General features: G+C 47.4%; 1 protein-coding gene across 3 annotated transcripts in view; it reads right to left on the bottom strand.

Moving 5' to 3' along the window:
- Positions 1 to 21,325, bottom strand: part of SLC22A15 (solute carrier family 22 member 15) — a 52,305-nt gene that overhangs the window by 15,488 nt on the left and 15,492 nt on the right. For all 3 annotated transcript variants that reach the window (XM_030533793.1, XM_030533811.1, XM_030533802.1), the window contains exons 4-8: positions 20,460 to 20,624; positions 18,954 to 19,083; positions 15,562 to 15,777; positions 1,109 to 1,249; positions 219 to 304 (exon numbers count right to left, since the gene is read on the bottom strand). In XM_030533793.1, coding sequence (XP_030389653.1) covers positions 219 to 304; positions 1,109 to 1,249; positions 15,562 to 15,777; positions 18,954 to 19,083; positions 20,460 to 20,624 — 738 coding nt within the window. The remainder of the gene's footprint in view (positions 1 to 218; positions 305 to 1,108; positions 1,250 to 15,561; positions 15,778 to 18,953; positions 19,084 to 20,459; positions 20,625 to 21,325) is intronic.

The following is a 21,325-nucleotide window of genomic DNA, read 5'->3' as shown; positions in this document are numbered from 1 at the left end:
AAACTCTTTCCCTAACTCTTCCCAAAACCTTCAGAAAACCATTTCCCCCTTATGCCTCAGTTTCCCTAGTTGTACAATGAAGATAACCATTACCTACATCATATCAATGTTATGAACCTAACGTTTGTGAAATCCTTAGATTCTGGGTCAGAGGGTGTTATATACATGCACAATACCACTATAAACTCCTTTGGGGGTGGGGGGGGGAAGACATTTACCTTTCTTTTCCGGAAGAAACATGATAATAAAACAGGCCAGTCCTCCCAGGAACAGGAATGCTGCCAGTGTCCGTTTTCGGCCAAACCTAATGGGGTCCCCAAAAAAGATAAATCACGAAAATCTCCAAGTAGACGGGCTGACTATTCCTAGCTTTTTAATTGGTCTCACATTGGGAGGGCGGGGGGGGGGACAGGGAAGTGGGTACATGCAGGAGGAGCTGTTCCTCAAACACATAAAGAAGAGGGAGAAAAGCCACCTATTAACAAAGTTCTGAGATGACCTCTACTGAAAGAGAGAAAGAATGGAGCACTGCAGATCAAAACACAGGCTAGATGGCCCAATGTTCAGTACGGTTGGCAATCTTTAATTAAAGAGGTCATGTGATAAAACCTCCAGGAATATGACTAATCAAAACTGGCAATCCTAGCGGTCAGCCCTGTAAGGCACAATGCAAATACCCCAAGGCAGGAGCTGCTCCCAAGACAGCACTCTAGTTCCAAAAGAATTCATCTTAGAGTGGCATAGAAAGTATTATGGGATTCTTTACTGTGATGTCACAAGATCAAAAGTCTGAAGAATGACATCCTGTGTGTTGTTAGAGTCAGAGGAGCTAGACTCTACAGAATTCTCCTTGAGAGATTCAGTTTAATCTGTGTGCCAGAACTAGAGTATTCTTTACTGATTGGAAATGGTTAGCAAAGATTAATTTCTCTCTCTCATTAATTTTTTTTTAATGTAATTCATTCCCCCAGGAGGACAGAGTAAGTTGAGATAGTTTATTCTCAATTTAGTCCTGTTACAGGAAGTATTAACAAAGGGCAAACTGGAGCCCAGAAAATTACCTCTGGAAAAAATTTAGATATTGAGCTTCATTCTATTCAATACTCACCATTTTTGGTTAATCAAGTAGATACAGATTGGGTAGGCAGGTATCTCTATCAGCCCAGAGAGAGCCAAGTTGGCATAAATACTTCCACCTAAGTCACCTGCATTGAGAGTCAGACCATAGTATACCAAGCTGCACACAAACCTGCGGGGTGGGGGTGGGGAGGGGGGAGAGAGAAGATGAGAAAGAAAAACCAAGTATAAAAAGACTAAGATTTTTCTAGGCCAGATTGGTGCAACTAGTGCCTCTACTCCAATCTCCTTCCTCCAGCACAGTCACTACTAGTTATTTCAAAGGAAGGAAAAAGCTCTTCAAATACAGTTGCCTGAGCAATGCTTTAGACAGAGGGGAATTATTCCTTTCTGCAGAGATAAAGCCCCTGACATTTTACTTTAAGAATGAAATTAAGAATGTTGTGTATAAAAAAAAAAAAGATCTAGAACTTTTAAAATCCAACCACATTATGAATATGAAACAAATACATTATGACTTGATAAAGGTATAGATATGGTTCCCACTTTTACCCATTCCTGGAACTAATTCTTTACAATCACAGATATTTTTAGTAAAAGTCACGGACAGTAAACATTTTCTCTTTATTTTCCGTGTAACTAGTTCTGATGTTTATGCCTCATTTCTTGTAATCACTTATCTCTCTTTGTAGTTAATAAACTTGTTTTACTGTTTTATTTAATCCAATGTGTTTATCTCAAATAGTTATTCAGACTATTCAACTTAAAGGGAAAAGATGGTTACTCACCTTTGTAACTGTTGTTCTTCGAGATGTGTTGCTCATATCCATTCCAGTTAGGTGTGCGCGTGCTGCGTGCACGTTCGTCGGAAGATTTTTACCCTAGCAACCCCTGGTGGGTCGGCTGGGTCGTCCCCTGGAGTGGCACCGCCATGGTACCGGATATACACCCCGGCCGACCCGACTGCTCCTCAGTTCCTTCTTGCTGGTTACTCCGACAGTGGGGAAGGAGGGCGGGTTTGGAATGGATATTAGCAACACATCTCGAAGAACAGTTACAAAGGTGAGTAACCGTCTTTTCTTCTTCGAGTGCTTGTTCATATCCATTCCAGTTAGGTGATTCCCAAGCCTTACCTAGGCGGTGGGGTTGGAGTGAGATGTCGCAGAGTGTAACACTGCGGAGCCAAAGGCTGCGTCATCTCTGGACTGCTGAACCAGGGCATAGTGAGAGGCAAAGGTATGGACCGAGGACCAGGTAGCTGCGCAACATATCTCGTGGATGGGCACGTGAGCCAGGAAAGCAGCAGATGAGGCTTGAGCCCTGGTAGAGTGTGCAGTGAGGTGGCTCGACGGAACGTGAGCCAAGTCGTAACAGGTCCGGATGCATGATGTTACCCAGGATGAAATACTCTGTGAGGAAACGGGAAGGCCTTTCATACGCTCTGTTACCGCGACGAAGAGTTGGGGGGTTCTGCGGAAGGGCTTTGTCTGCTCGATATAAAAAGCGAGCGCTCTACGGACGTCAAGGGAGTGCAGCTATTGCTCCCTGTGCGATGAATGTGGCTTCGGGAAGAAGACTGGAAGGAAGATCTCCTGGTTAACATGGAAGGCTGATACCACTTTGGGGAGAAAGGCCGGGTGTGGAAGACAGTATATGGAGGGTCCGCTAAGAGAGCCCGGAGCTCAGAAACTTGTCTAGCCGATGTGATGGCTACAAGGAAAGCGGTTTTCCAGGAGAGGTAGAGAAGGGAGCAAGTTGCTAATGGCTCGAACGGAGCCGACGTAAGTCTGGTAAGAACCAGATTGAGGTCCCAGATTGGGTGGGGCAGCGTACCTGGGGGTATAGGCGCTCCAAGCCCTTGAGGAATAGAGATATCATTGGATGTGAAAACACGGACCAGCCATCCTCCCCTGGGTGGAAGGTAGAGATGGCTGCCGAGTGCACCCTCAAAGAAGATACTGCTAGGCCCTGTTGTTTAAGGGACCAGAGGTAGTCCAAGATGGTGGGAATGGGGATCTCAATGGGAAGGACGTTGTGCTCTGCACACCAGCATGTGAAACGCTTCCACTTGGCCAGATACGTTGCTCTAGTGGAAGGTTTTCTGCTACCCAGGAGTACTTGTTGCACTGGGGTAGAGCAACGCAACTCAGACTGGGTCAACCACTCAGGAGCCATGCCGTGAGATGGAGGGCCTGTAGGTCTGGGTGACGCAGTTTGCCGTAGTCCTGAGTTATCAGGTCCAGGTGCAGAGGTAGTGGGATAGGGTCCGCTATTGACAGGTCTAGCAACATGGTTAGATTCATAGACTCTAGGACTGGAAGGGACCTCGAGAGGTCATCGAGTCCAGTCTCCTGCCCTCATGGCAGGACCAAATACTGTCTAGACCATCCCTGATAGACATTTATCTAACCTACTCTTAAATATCTCCAGAGATGGAGATTCCACAACTTCCCTGGGCAATTTATTCCAGTGGTTAACTACCCTGACAGTTAGGAACTTTTTCCTAATGTCCAATCTAAATCTCCCTTGCCGCAGTTTAAGCCCATTGCTTCTTGTTCTATCCTTAGAGGCTAAGGTGAACAAGTTTTCTCTCTCCTCCTGATGATACCCTTTTAGATACCTGAAAACTGCTATCATGTCCCCTCTTAGTCTTCTCTTTTCCAAACTAAATAAACCCAATTCTTTCAGCCTTCCTTCATAATTCATATTCTCAAGACCTTTAATCATTCTTGTTGCTCTTCTCTGGACCCTCTCCAATTTCTCCACATCTTTCTTGAAATGCGCTGCCCAGAACTGGACACAATACTCCAGTTGAGGCCTAACCAGCGCAGAGCAGAGCACAAGAATGACTTCTCGTGTCTTGTTTACAACACACCTATTAATGCATCCCAGAATCACGTTTGCTTTTTTTGCAACGGTATCACACTGTTGACTCATATTAAGCTTGTGGTCTACTATGACTCCTAGATCTCTTTCTGCCATACTCCTTCCTAGACAGTCTCTTCCCATTCTGTATGTGTGAAACTGATTGTTCCTTCCTAAGTGGAGCACTTTGCATTTGTCTTTATTGAACTTTATCCGGTTTACCTCAGACCATTTCTCCAATTTGTCCAGATCATTTTGAATTTTGACCCTATCTTCCAAAGCAGTTGCAATCCCTCCCAGTTTGGTATGGTCCGCAAACTTAATAAGCGTGCTTTCTATGCCAACAACTAAGTCGTTGATGAAGATATTGAACAGAGCCGGTCCCAAAACAGACCCCTGCGGAACCCCACTTGTTACACCTTTCCAGCAGGATTGGGAGCCATTAATAACTACTCTCTGAGTACGGTTATCCAGCCAGTTATGCATCCACCTTATAGTAGCCCCATCTAAACTGTATTTGCCTAGTTTATCGATAAGGATATCATGCGAGACCGCATCAAATGCCTTACTAAAGTCTAGGTATACCACATCCACCGCTTCTCCCTTATCCACAAGGCTCGTTATCCTATCAAAGAAAGCTATCAGATTGGTTTGACACGATTTGTTCTTTACAAATCCATGCTGGCTATTCCCTATCACCTTACCACCTTCCAAGTGTTTGCAGATGATTTCTTTAATTACTTGCTCCATTATCTTCCCTGGCACAGAAGTTAAACTAACTGGTCTGTAGTTTCCTGGGTTGTTTTTATTTCCCTTTTTATAGATGGGCACTATATTTGCCCTTTTCCAGTCTTCTGGAATCTCTCCCGTCTCCCATGACTTTCCAAAGATAATAGCTAGAGGCTCAGATACCTCCTCTATTAACTCCTTGAGTATTCTAGGATGCATTTCATCAGGTCCTGGTGACTTGCAGGCATCTAACTTGCTCTTCTTTAATTTTATCTTCTAAAACCTACCCTCTTTCCATAAGCATTCACTATGTTAGACATTCCTTCAGACTTCTCAGTGAAGACAGAAACAAAGAAGTCATCAAGCATCTCTGCCATTTCCAAGTTTCCTGTTACTGTTTCTCCCTCCTCACTGAGCAGTGGGCCTACCCTGTCCTTGGTCTTCCTCTTGCTTCTAACATATTGATAAAAAGTTGTCTTGTTTCCCTTTATTCCCATAGCTAGTTTGAGCTAATTTTGTGCCTTTGCCTTTCTAATCTTGCCCCTGCATTCCTGTGTTATTTGCCTATTTTCATCCTTTGTAATCTGACCTAGTTTCCATTTTTTATATGACTCCTTTTTATTTTGTAGGTCATGCAAGATCTCGTGGCTAAGCCAAGGTGGTCTTTTGCCACATTTTCTATCTTTCCTACCCATCGGAATAGCTTGCTTTTGGGCCCTTAATAGTGTCCCTTTGAAAAACTGCCAACTCTCCTCAGTTGTTTTTCTTCTCAGTCTTGATTCTCATGGGACCTTACCAATCAGCTCTCTGAGCTTACCAAAATCCGCCTTCCTGAAATCCAGTGTCTCTATTTTGCTGTACTCCCTTCTACTCTTCCTTAGAATTGCAAACTCTATGAGTTCATGATCACTTTCACCCAAGCTTCCTTCTACTTTCAAATTCTCAATGAGTTCCTCCCTATTTGTTAAAAATCAAGTCTAGAACAGCTTCCCCCCATTAGCTTTTTCAACCTTCTGAAATAAAAATTTGTCTGCAATGCAGTCCAGGAACTTATTGGATAGTCTGTGCCCCGCGGTGTTATTTTCCCAACATATATCTGGATAGTTGAAGTCCCCCATCACCACCAAATCTTGGGCTTTGGATGATTTTGTTAGTTGTTTAAAAAAAGCCTCATCCACCTGGTTAGGTGGCCTGTAGTAGACTCCTAGCACGACACCACCGTTGTTTTTTACCCCTTTTATCCTAACCCAGAGACTCTCAACACTTTTGTCTCCTATGTCCATCTCCGCCTCAGTCCAAGTGTGTACATTTTTAATATATAAGGCAACACCTCCTCCCTTTTTCCCCTGTCTATCCCTCCTGAGCAAACTATACCCATCCACACCAACATTCCAATCACGTGTATTATCCCACCAAGTTTCAGTGATGCCAACAATGTCATAGTTGTATTTATTTATTAGCACTTCCAGTTCTTCCTGCTTATTACCCATACTTCTCGCATTTGTATATAGGCATCTAAGATACTGGTTTGATCTTGTCTCTCAATTTTGCCCTGACCCTCCTTTCTCTCTGCCATTATAGCTCACGCTCCCTCTTGTTTCCAACCCATCTCCCAGGTATTCATGTTCCCCACTTACCTGTGGGCTTTGCTCACCTGTCCCCGTCGAACCTAGTTTAAAGCCCTCCTCACTAGGTTAGCCAGTCTGTGTGCAAATAGGGTCTTTCCCTTCCTCGAAAGGTGAATGCCATCTCTGCCTAGCAGTCCTTCCTCGAATAGCATCCCGTGGTCGAGGAAGCCAAAGCCCTCCTGGCGACACCATCTTCGCAGCCAGGCATTCACCTTCATGATGCATCTGTCACTGCCTGGGCCCCTACCTTTGACAGGAAAAATCAAAGAGAATACCACCTGCGCTCCAAACTCCTTCACCCGTACTCCCAGACCCCTGTAGTCACTCTTGATCCGCTCAGCGTCACACCTCGCAGTATCATTTGTGCCCACGTGGATGAGTTGCATGGGGTAGTAGTCAGAAGGCCGGATAATCCTCGACAATGCCTCTAACATTTCGGATACGGGCCTCCGGCAGGCAGCATACCTCCCGAGATGAAATGTCAGGGCGACAGATGGGCGCCTCTGTCCCCCTCAGCAGAGAGTCTCCGACCACCACTACCCTACATTTCCTATTTTCAGTGTGGCAGCAGACCTCCCAGCCTTAGGGGTACGAGGCTTTTCGTCCTTTACTGATTCCTTCTCTCTTGTATCAAGAAGAGCATAACGGTTACCTATTACCACGGCGGGAGGGTTTGCAGCAGGGGTAGAGCACTGCCCGCTGCCAGAAGTAACCAGCTGCCAGTGTCCACTCTAAGCCATCTCCTCCTCCACAGTGGTGTGTCAGCAGTCCTGTGAACTGGGACAGCTACCTCAGCTGTCTCCACATGGACACTGTCCAGGAATTGCTCGTGGATACGGATGCTCCTCAACCTAGCCACCTCCTCCTGTGGCTCTCCCACCTGCTGCCTGAGAGATTCCACCAGTAGGCACCTTTCACATTGGATGCCCCCTCCAGCTTGGATATCAGGAAGTGGAAATTGCAAGTTACAGTCTTTGCAAAACCACACCAGGATCTGGGTAGAAGCATGCATGCTCTGGTGCTCTGTCTGGCTACAGGCGCAGGTGGAGGAAACAGAAGCAGTGCTGCCACAGGTGTTGCGGGTCTTCCTAACCATCGTAAGCCTCCCTCTGTCAAACTCCCTCTCAAACTCCCCTGTCTGCAGCTCCCTGTCCGCTCTGCTCTGCTTTAAAGAGAAAGGTTTTGGATGTAGTTTGGTTTATAGGTTTTCAAGGGACTAATGGGTCACGGATAGGACCGACAAGGGACCCCCGCTCCATTCCTACTCCCCTTCCAAACTCCCTTGCGAAACTCCCTGTTAGCAGCCCCTGTTCGCAAAGCTCCCTGGTCGCTTGTGCACAGCTTTATAAAGCCCTGGCCTGAGTGAATGCCCCGCCCACTGGTTAAGGCTCAGCCAATTACCAGAGACTTCTAGCTTTCAAACCTTCCTTTGTAGCTCAGCCCCCAACTGGTGTACCAATGCTGCCTGGGCCACGCTGGAGCGATCATGATCAAGCGAGCTCTGTCGCTGCGTACTTTCAGTAGGACCCTGTGGACAAGCAGGAATGGTGGAAAGGCGTATAGCAAGTGAGTCGTCCACGGTATGAGGAAAGTGTCCGCTATCGAACCCTGTGAGAGGCCTTGAAAGGAACAGAACATCTGGCATTTCCTGTTCTCGCGGGACGCGAAGGGGTCTACACGGGGAAATCCCCAATTCCGGAAGATCGAAAGAATAACGTCTGGGCGAAGCGACCACTCGTGGGAAAGGAAGGATCTGCTGAGGCGATCTGCCAGAGTGTTCCGAACCCCCGGGAGAAAGGACGCTATGAGGTCTATAGAGTGGGCTATGCAAAAGTCCCAGAGTCGTAAGGCCTTGTGGCAAAGGGTCGAGGACCTTGTCCCGCCCTGTTTGTTTATATAGTACATGGCTGTCGTGTTGTCGGTGAATAAGGAAACACAACAGCTTTGCAAGTGCTGTTGGAACTCCTGGCAAGCAAGGCGGACTGCTCTTAGCTCCCAGACATCGATGTGCAAGGCCAGTTCCTGAGATGACCACAGGCCTTGCGTGCGTAGATGTCCGAGGTGAGCACCCCAGCCAAGAGATGACGTGTCCGTCATGAGGGACATAGAGGGCTGGGGCGGATGGAACGGCAGCCCTGCACACACCAGGGAGGGGTTCAGCCACCATTCAAGGGAGCCTAGGATGCTCAGGGGAATAGTGACGATCATGTCTGTGGCATCCCTGCCTGGTCGGTACACTGAGTTCAGCCACGACTGGAGGGGACGGAGGCGCAGTCTGGTGTATTTCGTCACAAACGTGCAGGCTGCCATGTGACTCAGGAGACAGAGGCAAGTGTGAACTGAAGTCAACGGGGTGGCTTGCAGACTCTGGATGATCACCACCATTGCCTGCAACCAGGGCAGCGGTAAGCAGGCCCTGCTGAGGTTGGAGTCCAGGGTGGCACCAATGAAGTCTATCCTCTGAGTGGGAATCAGAGTGGATTTTTCTGCATTGATCATTAGGCCTACATGTAGGAAAAGGTCCTTGACAATGCCAACATGATGGATCACCTGTGCCTCAGAGGTTCCTCGGATGAGCCAGTCATCTAGATATGGAAAAACACGTACCCGATGGTGGCTCAGGTGAGTGGCGACTACAGCCATGCATTTCGTGAATACTCTTGGGGCCGTAGAGAGGCCGAACGGTAGGACCGCGAACTGAAAATGTTGGCGGTTGACTACGAATCGGAGGAACCTCCTGTGAGGTGGGTAGATGGCTATGTGAAAATACGCATCTTTCATGTCGAGGGCAGCATACCAGTCTCCAGGATCCAGGGATACCATATGGAACTTCAACTTTATCATGTATTTGTTGAGTTCCCGCAGGTCCAGGATAGGTCGAAGACCCCCTTTTGCCTTGGGGATTAGGAAGTATTGGGAGTAAAACCCCATGCCCCATTCGTGTTCCGGTACCTCCTCTATGGCTCCTTTGGCGAGGAGCGTCTGCACCTCCTGGAGGAGGAGCTGCTCGTGAGAGGGGTCCCTGAAGAGGGACGAGGAAGCGCGGTGGAAGGGGGGGTTTAAAATAAATTGGAGGCAATACCCAAATTCCAGCGTGCATAAGACCCAGCGATCTGACGTTAGCCAGGACCACGCAGGGAGGAAAAGGGAGAGGTGGTTGGAGAAAGGAGGGAACGGATCGTTTGACGACACTGGTATGACGCCCCCGGGTGCACCTTCAAAAGGAGGGTTTCGGCCCTGTGGAAGGTTTGGGGGGACCTTGGTTCTGGCCCCCTTGGTTGCCTGACTGCCTCCGGCAACCGGTTCTACCCCGCCTTCTAGCAAAGTCCTGTCTCTGTCTGGGCTAAGGGTAAGAGCGGTGTGGCTGGGGGCAGAACGGCCTGCGCTGAGTCACTGGCGTAAACATGCCCAGCGAGCGCATAATCACCCTGTTGTCTTTTAGGCTTTGGAGCCTAGGGTCTGTCTTATCTGAAAACAGGCCATGCCCCTCAAAGGGAAGGTCCTGGATTGTATGTTGGAGCTCCGGAGGAAGGCCTGAGACTTGCAGCCATGAGATACGCCTCATAGTCACCCCAGAGGCTAGGGTCCTGGCCGCTGAGTCTGTGGCATCCAGGGAAGCCTGGAGGGACGTTCTAGCCACCTTTTTTCCCTCGTCCAGGATGGCTGCAAATTCCTGTTGGGAGTCCTGCGGGAGCAACTCCTTGAATTTGTCCGCCGCTGCCCAGGTATTATAATTATAGCAGCTAAGGAGGGCTTGTTGATTAGCCACGCAAGTTGGAGCTCCCCTGTGGAATAGACTTTGCGCCCCAGTAAGTTCATGCGCCTTGCGTCTTTTGATTTTGGGGCTGGGGCCTGTTGGCCATGGCGTTCCCTCTTGTTGACCGACTGGACAACTAGGGAGCAAGAAGGGGGATGGACGTACAAATATTCGTAGTCCCTGGAGGGCACCATATATTTACATTCCACTCCCTGGGCAGCAGGTGGAACAGAGGCCGGAGACTGCCAGATTGTGTTGGCATTGGCCTGCATCGTCCATATAAAGGGGAGGGCCATTCTCGTGGGGGCATCCGATGTTAGGATGTCCACCACTGGGTCCTCTACCTCCGGGACCTCCTCGACTGGCAAGTTCATGTTCTGTGCAACACGCCAGAGGAGATCCTGGTGGGCCCTCAGGTCGATTGGTGGAGGGCCTACCGCCGACATTCCGGCCACCACCTTGTTAGGGGAGGAGGATGAGGAGAGACGCAGGACAAGTGGGTCAGTCAAGGGCTCCTCATGCTGGACAGCCTCTGTCTCCCTAGGGATCTGGGGGTCCTGTGGCTGGACCGACACTTCCTCCGAAACAGAAGGAGGAGGGCGGCTAATAGTGCCTTCCGGCATCCGGAGTTCTGATGTGGCAGAACGCGATGGGCCTGGATGTATACCTTGGGCCTGATGATATGCCCAGGGTGTTCAAAATGCCCAATGATATGCCCAGGGTGTTCAAAATGCCCACTGTTGAGGTCCGTGATCCTGAGCCTGGGGCTCGTGGAATAGTGCGGTGGGCACATCTGTGTCCCTGTCTTGGGCATACGCACTGTCCACCTGGGAAGACACGGAGGGGTGCCAGGACATCTAGAGAGGAGCTGAGAGGCCGTGGTAAGGGTCCATCTGTCTCACCATCAGTGATCTCCTTGGCACAGAGGATCGGTACCTGGAATCATACCGGTGCCGAGAACGAGACCGGGACCTGCGACTGGCGCGGTGCCAGGAGGTCGACCTGGATCTCGAAGACCTATGACGTGAACGGCTGCGAGAGTCACGGTACTGGGAGTGGTGCCGGGAGCTGGAGCGGTACCGAGAGTACCGTGGAGGCCGAGACGTTTATCTGTGCTGTGAGTACGACCAGTACCGGATAGGCGAGTGTGCTGGAACTGTGAGCGGTGTCAAGATCGTGATCATCTATAAGATTGCGAACAGCGCCGGGACCTGGATCGTGATCGGTGCCGGTCAGCTGGGCCAACTGAAGGAAGTTACATTATAGCTGGCTTGCCTCTAGAGTGTAAACCACCAGCACCGCCGGTGCGGGTACGAGGCAGGACAGACTCCGTCATGGCAATAAGGTCCCTGGCCACAGAGAACGTCTCTGGCATAGAGGGGACCGTAAGCTCAACCACAGGCCTCGGCGGGGAGCTCTCAGGGACCGGACTCGACGGCCCTCACGGGACCGGAGTTGACGGTACTGCAGTAGTCGGTGCCGCAGCAAGTGCAAGTGCCGGGCAGTCCGACCAAGGCTGCATCTGTGGAGCTCAGGGGACAGAGGCAGCGGGGGACTTCAACCTCTTCTGCTTCGGCGAGAGAGATCGGTGCCGAGCAGGTCCCTGTGCCGGAGAAGGCCGGTGCCACGGTGTCTTCGCGGTACCGGGACGGTCCACTGCCGGAGGAGTGCTGCTATGCTCCGCGCTCGGTGCCAAGGACGGAGGGTTCAAAGTGGCCTCCATGAGGAGAGTCTTTAAGCGAAAGTCTGTCTTTCTTTGTCCTCGGTTTAAATGCCTTGCAAATACGGCACTTATCTGCATTGTGCGATTCCCCAAGGCACTTGAGACACGTGTCATGGGGATCGCTTGAGGGCATCGGCTTATGACAGGCCGAGCACGATTTAAACCCCAGTGAACCGAGCATGGGCCCCGGGATCAGGTGCGGGGAAAGGGCTAATGCCCAAACCCCGCTTAACTATATACACTAACTATCTAAGAACTATCAAACTATAACTACATACAACAAGACAACGAAGAAACAAGGAGTAGCTAGGGAAGTGGAGGACAGCTAAGCCGCGCTCCACTGTTCCAACGACCAACACAGACGGTAAGAAGGAACTGAGGAGCGGTTGGGTCAGCAGGGGTATATATCCGGCGCCATGGCAGCGCCACTCCAGGGGGCGACCCAGCCGACCCACCGGGGGTTGCTAGGGTAAAAATCTTCCGACGAACGTGCACGCAGCACGCCCACACCTAAATGGAATGGATATGAGCAAGCACTCGAAGAAGAATAATATGCTAGCTTCTTAAGGAACAACAAACTTAAAATATTTGAACTGTAGAGAAGAGGCTGAGCAGTACAGGACAAACTTCTGGGGGGAAATGTGGGACTGGGGGGACGTTGGGATCATCCTGCAGCATAACCCAGGCTGCCAAGAGCCAGAGCATAATCCAGGTGTGGCTGGCAGACTGCAGTTAAAACACAGACACTCAGGGTGTGGCTTTCATGCTGAAAGGCTGTTTGTGAGTGGCCAAGGTGGGAGCTACTTCAGCAAGGCTTTGTAAGTTACACAATGTCACAGGGCAGGGGTGACAGCCCCCTACTGGTCTGGACTGTACCCTGGAATATCCCACGTTTCATTTCATTTCCCCCGCCCGCCAGTGACACTAATTATTCCTTTAGGGTACATACACTGCATTGTACACCTGGGTCTGCTTGACGTGCACTTGCAAACCCATTTTTTCCAAGTTTGCCTTTGAACCTCCACTCTGCATTGTTATGCATGCCTCATATCTGTGTCGGTGTATTCACACTGATATGCAGACATGAGTGAGAGATTGTCTTCTGGGGGTGTATCTCAGGTTACCTGACATTCTTGCAAACTTAGCCACTTTAGAGCTTGGTTCCTGATGTAGTGTGGGACAACTTGTCAGTCCATCAGAAGTGTTCTTGGCCCACAAACACATTCAGCTGAGCCATTTCAAGTCTGAGCCCTCCCTGCTATGAGTCAGGCCATGGACCCAGCACCGGTGGAAAGCCTTTGCCTGCTTGGGGTTTCACTGCTATTTCAGGATTCAGGCAGAGCAGCTATAAAATGCTAGTGGACAATTCAGCAGCAGTATCTGTCCTATAGAAGGCAGCTCTCAGAGAGGGGCACAGCCATGTCACCCGCAACCCTGTTGATGTAGCTTACACCTGCTGCCGCAGATTCCCTGTATGTAGGCAACATTTCTGGAGCAGAATGACAAGCACAGCCTGGTGGGATCTCAACACCATGCAGACTTGGGATGACCAGCAGTGACTCCAGAACTTCCGCATGAAGCACATGTTCCTAGACCTGTGTAAACAGCTTGGACAGATATTCCAGCACCGGAACACACACATGACAGAAGCCATACCAGTCCAAAAGTAAGTCATTATAGCCAACTGTTTACTCCAGACCCCTATGGGCCTGTGGTCAACCAGTTTGGTGTTGGCAAGTCAACTGTGGGGGCTGTGGTTATGTAAGTTTGTAAGGCAATCAGGCACATTTACTCAAAGATGGCTGGCATAAATAGCGTTTCTGAAATAATAGCCTGTTTTGAGAGAATGGGCTTTTCAAACTGCTCCAGGGCTATCAATAGGACTCACATGTCCATAATTTGTCTTCCACAAGGAGCAAATGAGTATATCAACTGCAAATTTGCATTGTTATGCAGCTGGACTACTGAGGCAGGTCCATGGACACCAATGTGGGATGTACTGGCAAGATACATGCCAGGGTTTTTGAGAAATCATACCTGTACCTTCACAGACAAGCAGGGACATCTTTCCCTCCAAATGACATTGTTATATATTGAGTCACTGTCCCCACTGTTAATCTAGGGGACCCCATGTACCCCCTCCTGCCATGGCTACTTCAGAGGGCCTTGCAAAAGAAAACTTCAGTTACACACTAGGCAACTGTAGGATGACCGTGGAAAGGTCATTTGGCTGGTAGAAGTCAAGATAGGGCTGCCTTCAGAACTCTCTGGATGCCAATGCCATCCTCACTGTGGTCAGCTGTACACTGCAGTGTATCTGCCAGGCAAAAGGGGAATCATTTCACCAGCAGTTAATTCAAGACACTGCTGGATTGCAGGAACATTAAATGCTACCAGAAAGTGCACCTATCATTACTGGGGAAGCAAGGGAAATAATTTATTCTTAGGAATCTATTTTATCAGACTGTCCATGCTTAAAACACATACTGTTTGATAATGTTTGAAACAGTTCTACCTGAATTTTTAAAGCACCCATCATCACATTCATAAATCAGTTTTTTTCCCTTTTCTGCTTACAGAACAAATTGGCCTTACAAACTATATTAGCTAGTGGCTCCCCAGATCTCTAACAGAGCAGATGACACTGTATTATTATATGTAAGTTTCAGAAAACTATTTAATAACTTACTTTACTTTTCTTCCCTTATTTATCACAGAATATTGCATTAAAGCATCTTAAATATAAAGATGATGTCTCCTTTTGCTGATTATTCCTCACCTGAAGTTAGAAACCCAACCCCAAGAAACCCCAACCAATAAAAATCTACTTTAACAAAAAAGTCAACCTAAAAAAGACTAATGAAATCTAAGAAATCAAAACCAAGACCCTATTCCAATCAGAATTACTACCCTGAAAAGGGGGTAGTGCAAAAGACTCCATGAAGTCCACTTAATATTACATGGAAGGTACTCTGATACCATGGTGGTGGGCAGTAGTATAAACCTCTAAGACAGAGAAGACAGACACCACAACTGGTTGCTGTCATGGCAGTATTACAAAAGGAAGATTTTAAAAACAGAAAAAAAAGTGTTAGCTAGTGGTTTGTACACGGGACTGAGAATTGGAGACCTCAATTTTATTCCTGAAAATGTCATTATGTCGTAACATCCACCACACCACAGCTTTTCCATTTGAAAATCTGATCTTACCCAACTTTAAGCCAGATCCTGCAAAGGATGCATACATATGTTTAACATTAAGAGTGTAAATCTTTGCAGTACCAGAGATTTTGTAAGGAATTTTAAGATTCTTTTATGAAAAGTACTAGATATTAATTTTTTTAAAGCAGCTCTCTGAACAGGTCAGTATCTTGAATACTACAATAAAACTGCCTTACTATCCAAAGGAACCAAATAATTTGGGCACTAAAAAGGAATCAGACTAAAAACCCCACAACCTTGGGCCAAAGAACTAGTACATGACCAATCTCAGCAATTTTGAAGGGCTGCAGGAAAAGACAAAATTCTTAACTACTTTTAAGATTCTTGGATGAAAAGCATCATAAAAGTGTCACGATGAAGTACCTCAGGCCTAGATTATTAAAATGACATCAGGTGAAGAATAAGCACCAAGAGTTAAGGAACTCAAACAAAGATTCTGTTCCATGCACAATGCCATTAGTAATAACGAGACAGAAAGCATGACAAGCTGTCTCTCAACATCCCCAACACGTTTTTCAAATACTTTAAAAAGAGCTGAACTTAAAAAGAACTGCAAGTACCAGATGAACATCATGATCAAAGTGCGCCCTAACAGGATCTTGTATCGGAACAGGTCCAAGAAACTGCCGGTCTCTCGGTGACTCCTGTCAGCTGGAAGCTTTAGTGAAAAAGTGCATTTCTGCTTGCAGTTCCTCTTTGCAATGAGAGAGAGGGCACTTTCTGCTTCTCTCAGCCGACCTTGTGAGTATAACCAGCGAGGGGATTCAGGAATGAATCTGAAACAGAGATTTCATTGAGGCTTTAGGGCACTACTCTTATAGATGATTGGATTTGCCTGTTTGGAATAAAACTGAAGGACATTTCAATGTAATAGCATGTATTTCCAAACATTTCACCTTAGGTTTAGAATTCACCCACAGGTTTAGAAGTCATCTATAGTTGCCAGTAAACTACAAATTTAATAAAAAGTGGGGCGAATAAGAGCGCCTTTATTTCACAATTTTCTGGGTATGTAACATGCAACAATTTTACTTTGTATATTAAAATTCCACTCAAATGTTAGGAATCTGCATTAGAGAAATACAGAATTAAGGACGTATGGATTAAGCAGTTACAGTACAGAAGGAGCTGATGGTTATGAAAAACTAAACTGATTTAGCTGTCTCACAGAAGGATAGCTCAATGGTTTGAGCACTGGCCTGCTAAACCCAAGGTTGTGAGTTCAGCCCTTGAGGGGGCCACCTACGGATCTGGGGCAAAAGTCAGTATTCGGTCCTGCTAGTGAAGGCAGGGGGCTGGACTCAATGACCTTTCAAGGTCCCGTCCAGCTCTAGGAGATAAGTAAGAATTGAAGATATACCTATCTTCTCCCCAACACTGCACAAAACTCTCTCCTGCTGGCATCAGAATAGTCACTGCCAAACAGCTCTATCCCTCCCTATTGGCAGAATCTGATTCGTACAGCCGATATTCCTGCCTATAAAAATCCTCCTGTGCCCCTTGCTTTCAGTAGCTTATAACTCCCTGAAACTTTCACCTTTCCAGGTTGTGATCTCTACCCAAAGTTGATTTTTAAAACACATATCTAATGTGAGCAAAAGTGATCCAGCCACCTTTGCATAAAAAGTTAGATAGCAGAAAATGTTCCTTTCCTAACACAGAACATCCTTGCAATCTTTTCTGAACAGCTCTAGGGTCAAACAGCTGGAGGACTGAGATTTGGTACAGAAATTGCACTTACTGTAGAGAGGTACTCTTGAGCAGAGCTTTGAAGTCCTGAGATTAAAGCATTCTTTTTTTTAAATTTATTTTGCTTCAGAAAGACAAGCTGAAAGGTTAGGGTGTTTTTAACTAAAGCAGGGGTCGGCAACCGATAGCACATGAGCCAATTTTTAATGGCACGTGGCTGCCTGCTGGGACCCCGCGTGCCATTAAAAATCCTGCCGATGCATCAAGCTGCGGGGTCCGTGGTCCTGGGCCGGAGTGCTGGCCCGAGCGCAGCAAGCCTCCACCTCCCAGCTCCCCCTCGCCTTCCCCTAGAGCCCTGCCGCCAAGCATACAGCACTCTGGGGGCTGAGGCTAGGCGCTCCCGCGGGGTAGCGTTTGGCGCTGTGGAGAGGGAAAGACGCTCCCCGCTCATCCGGAGCCCTGCTGCAGCGCGCACAGCGCTCTGAGGGGCAGGGCACGGCTACACACACGGGGGGGCGGCGGCGGCAGGGCTCTGGATGAGCAGGGAGCCTCATGGTAAGGGGGCCAGGTCCGGGGTCGGCGGGAGCGCGGTTGGGGCAGTCAAGGGACAGGGAGCAGGGTGGGTGGGATCCCAGGGGGTGGTTGGGGTGGGGGTCTCTGGAGGGGGCAGTCAGGGGGCAGAGGGGTTGGATGAGTTGGGAATTCTGGGGGGTCCTGTCACCTCCCCCATGACCCCAGCCCTGACTGGCACCCCCACACATACCCAGCCCCCCTACCCTGACACCTGCACCCCTCTCACATGCCCCCAGCCCTCTGCCCTGACTCTTGCACTCCCCACATCCCATGCACCGCACACATCCCCATCCCCATCCCCACCCTGAGCACCAAACAGGAGCCTTTGCACCACCACTCACATTCCCACCTGCACCCCTCACACCAAATGGGAGCTGCCCAGGTGAGTGCCCCCACAACGAAACCTCCTACCCCAACCCTGAGCTCCCTCCTTCATTCTAGCTCCTGGTCAGACCCTTCACCCCTAGCCCTGTGCTCAGTCCAGTCCCACTCTCAGCTCAGTGCAGAGAGAGGAAGAGAATGGGCCAGAACCAGAACCAGGGAGAAGGTAGGTACCCACTGTATGTGGGCAGGGCTGGGACCCCAGACCAGCACCAGGCTGAGCGGGTCCAGCAGCCAGGATCCCAGCTGGCAGAAGCCGGAGAATGGAACCCCTGAGTGGCAGTGAGCTGAGCCGCTCAGCCCACTGCCGGTCTAGGGTCCCGGCTGCTGGCCCCGTACAGCCCGCTGCCACTCTGGAGTTCTGGCTGCCAGACCCGTCCCAGCTGGGGTCCCAGCCGCAGGCCTCACTCAGCCCACTGCTGGCCTAGGTGAACAGAACCCCAGACCAACAGGGGGCTGAGTGGGTCGGTGGCGTAAGATCAACATTTTAATTTAATTTTAAATTAAGCTTCTTAAACATTTTGAAAACCTTGTTTATTTTACAATAAAACACTAGTTTAGTTATATAATATATAGACTTGTAGAGAAAGAACTTCTAAAAAACATTAAAATGCATGACCGGCACATGAAACCTAAAATTAGAGTGAATAAATGAAGACTCGGCACACCACTTCTGAAAGGTTGCCGACCCCTGAACTAAAGACTCTTCATTAAGGGAAGAGCAAAGTTCTCACTGAAATTTTATTGTGACACAACTGAAGGGCTGAATGTGTTGAATCTCTAATAAAGGTTTCTTTTATTTAAAATGTCACTTTCAAATGCTAAATTTTTGCTTGTGATATCTTGGCTGGAAGGCTATGACGAATGGACAACTAGTTACAAGATCCAAAACATAAAAGATAAACAGAAAAAAATAGTGCTTTTAATAAAAACCTTTTAGGCCTCTTTACCCATTATGTAATAAAAAAAGATGGCACCAAACTAAATTTTTCCCTTTTGCAAGTCACCTTTAAGATTGTATGCACAACCTCAATACTGTCCTTGTGTTAATGCATTATAATACTGCCCTTGAAACTGAGAAACAGCATGTGATCATGTAGTTACATATATGGAGTAACTTGTAGTAAATATGTAAATCCGGCATATTCAGGTATGTGAAAAGTGCAGAATAAGCTGTCTTCATCATCATACTAGAGAGTAAGAATAAAATTCAGAGTAATAAAAATATGGCATATCTCTTTGACCTACTTTCTCAATTCCTACTCTTTTGATGAAGGCCAATGAAACAATTTAAAAAACAACAACTTACAGAGAGAGGAGAAAGACTATTGTTCCCTCCAGGTTAACCACAACTGCCAGAGTCCTCCAGGAGCGAATGAAGTACCCTAACATAGCATACTGGGCAATTCCCACTGCAAAGAACAGGCCACCAATCGATCCTAACACATTGGAAACATACAGGGAAAAAAATGTTACAAACCATTTCACAACACTGCTCATCCCCATTATGTCTGCTCAGAGAGACCAGCACTTTACTAGGAAGGCAGGAAGTATGCACAAAAAGGCTACTTGACTTAAAATCACAGAAAACAGATCCTTAACGGGGAAGAACTGTTAAGATTAACAAACAGGTAAACAACAGGACAAAAGAAAAATGCTACAAAAAATAATTATTTGGCCTTCCTACAGCACTTTTCACCCATCAATTTGAAAACATTATAAAACAATTAGATCTTATAACCCCCCCCGTGGCTTGTTGCAACCTCCCACACTCGAAAATAACTACTACTAATTATTGGAAAGATGACATTTCCAACAACATAAAACATGAGTTTATGATCTTCACGGTTCATGAGATATTAAGTTTTAAAATGGTCACTGATCCCTCAGCCAAGCACTTCCCTGGCATTAGGCAAAGAGTAAACGTGTCAAGTTCCAGACCTTGGAGCAGTGTAATTTGCAGGCACTATGTTAGCATGCAAGCTGTCATGCAATAACGACGACAGTTAAAGGTGTCTAAATGTTTCTATTATATGTTCTTTGCAGTGTTGTTGCAGCCACGTTGGTCCCCGGATCTGAGAGAGACAAAGTGGATGAGTGAGTTAATATCTTTTGTAGGGCCAATTTCTGTTACCTTTTCCAGACCTGAAGACCTCTGAGAAGCTCAAAAACTTGTCTCGTCCACCAAGAGATGTTGGTCAAAGAAGATATTACCTCATCCACCTTGCCTCTCTTCTATTTTAAGTTTTTAGGCTGATTTTTACCACAGGATGATTTTTTGGGGGGAAGGCGGTAGTTTAAGTAAAAGTGGTCCGGTCACTTTTGAGTATAAGGAGAATACCGGGGGGGGGGGGGGGAGGTGGAAGAGATCTTTTGTTTGCTTTATTAAAAAACAATCTTGTGGGCTTTTTTGAGTCCTGCTGCACCAAAACTGCATGAAAAGGAAGGAATTGAAATTTGGCAGTCAAACAGCTCCCTTTGAGAAGTGCATTCCTGGGTCCAAAGCTCTACGTGAAGGAATGCAATGTCATGCATACGTGTGAGGCTTGTTCAGCTGCGTAGTGTGCAGAGGAGAGAGTGCCTCAACTAACGTGCGTCTTAGTTGTGCAGATATCTGAAGTGGTCTGAAATCATTTACTGTGTTCATCTAAGGTGTACATTGAATGTGGCAAGGCTCAGAGACTGCATGATCATGCATATTCACAAGGGAACAGAGTTTGCAATTTTAAATTTGGCATTTTTTGACATAAGTGCTCAAACTGAGATCTCTAGAGCTTAACCGTTTTCTATAAAAATGTTGCAACTGAAGCTGTACCTGCTAATGCCCAATAGGCAGTGCCCACACATTCATTCAGTAGAACAAAGGCCACCAGAGACATCCCTCCATTCATCACCCCCACCAAGAAGCGAGAGACTGCAAAGAACTCGTATGAGGGGGAGAAGCCATTTGCAATGGCAAACAGGATGTCAAGGGCAAAACCTGGAAGACAAAGCAAAAGATTTAATTTCAGAAAAATACCTGAATGAGAAAGACAACAACATTTAGCATGAGCATTGCTTGACATTCAGTGAAACCTGTTCTAGTCAAATCATATTCAAGACCTACAAGAGTTTGTTGCTTAATGTAGACGGTGAGGCAGAAGTGTAGTAAGCACACTGGGGCAATCTCTTAAAGGAGATTGCCTAAGAAAGGTGGTGGTCTTCACAGGATTTACTGCACTAGTACCCCACACCAGTTCATAGAGAGCAGTTTTTCTCTTCAGAAAAACCACCATCACATTTGACAGTAACAAGGATATCTTGTTAGCAGTTTCAACAGAGAAGCCCAGGACTAAACAGGCCATGAACAGATTTTTCTTCTGACCCCTAGAAGTTCTCTCTCTGTGTCATAACTCCTCCTTGTTGTTAGAAAACAGTGTGGAGGAAGTTTGCACTGCTGTAATCTTCCCTGTATCTGTTCTCTGACTAGAGGGTTTCAGTGTTCTGGGGCAGACACTTTTTATCAGCACTGAATAAACTAAAGACTTAAAAATGTCATGCTTTTTAAAAAGAAAGTTAAATTTTAATATATGTCTTGTACATGAAATCCCCCGAACAAATGTATGGTATGAAAATGGTACATAAGGTCCATGGATTTTAAAACTCTGCTAAGTTCACAAATATCCAGCATGCATGATTCAA

Source organism: Gopherus evgoodei, chromosome 1 (genome assembly GCF_007399415.2).
Source record: "Gopherus evgoodei ecotype Sinaloan lineage chromosome 1, rGopEvg1_v1.p, whole genome shotgun sequence".
Taxonomy (NCBI): Eukaryota; Metazoa; Chordata; order Testudines; family Testudinidae; genus Gopherus; species Gopherus evgoodei.
This window is presented reverse-complemented; position numbering and strand designations above follow the sequence as displayed.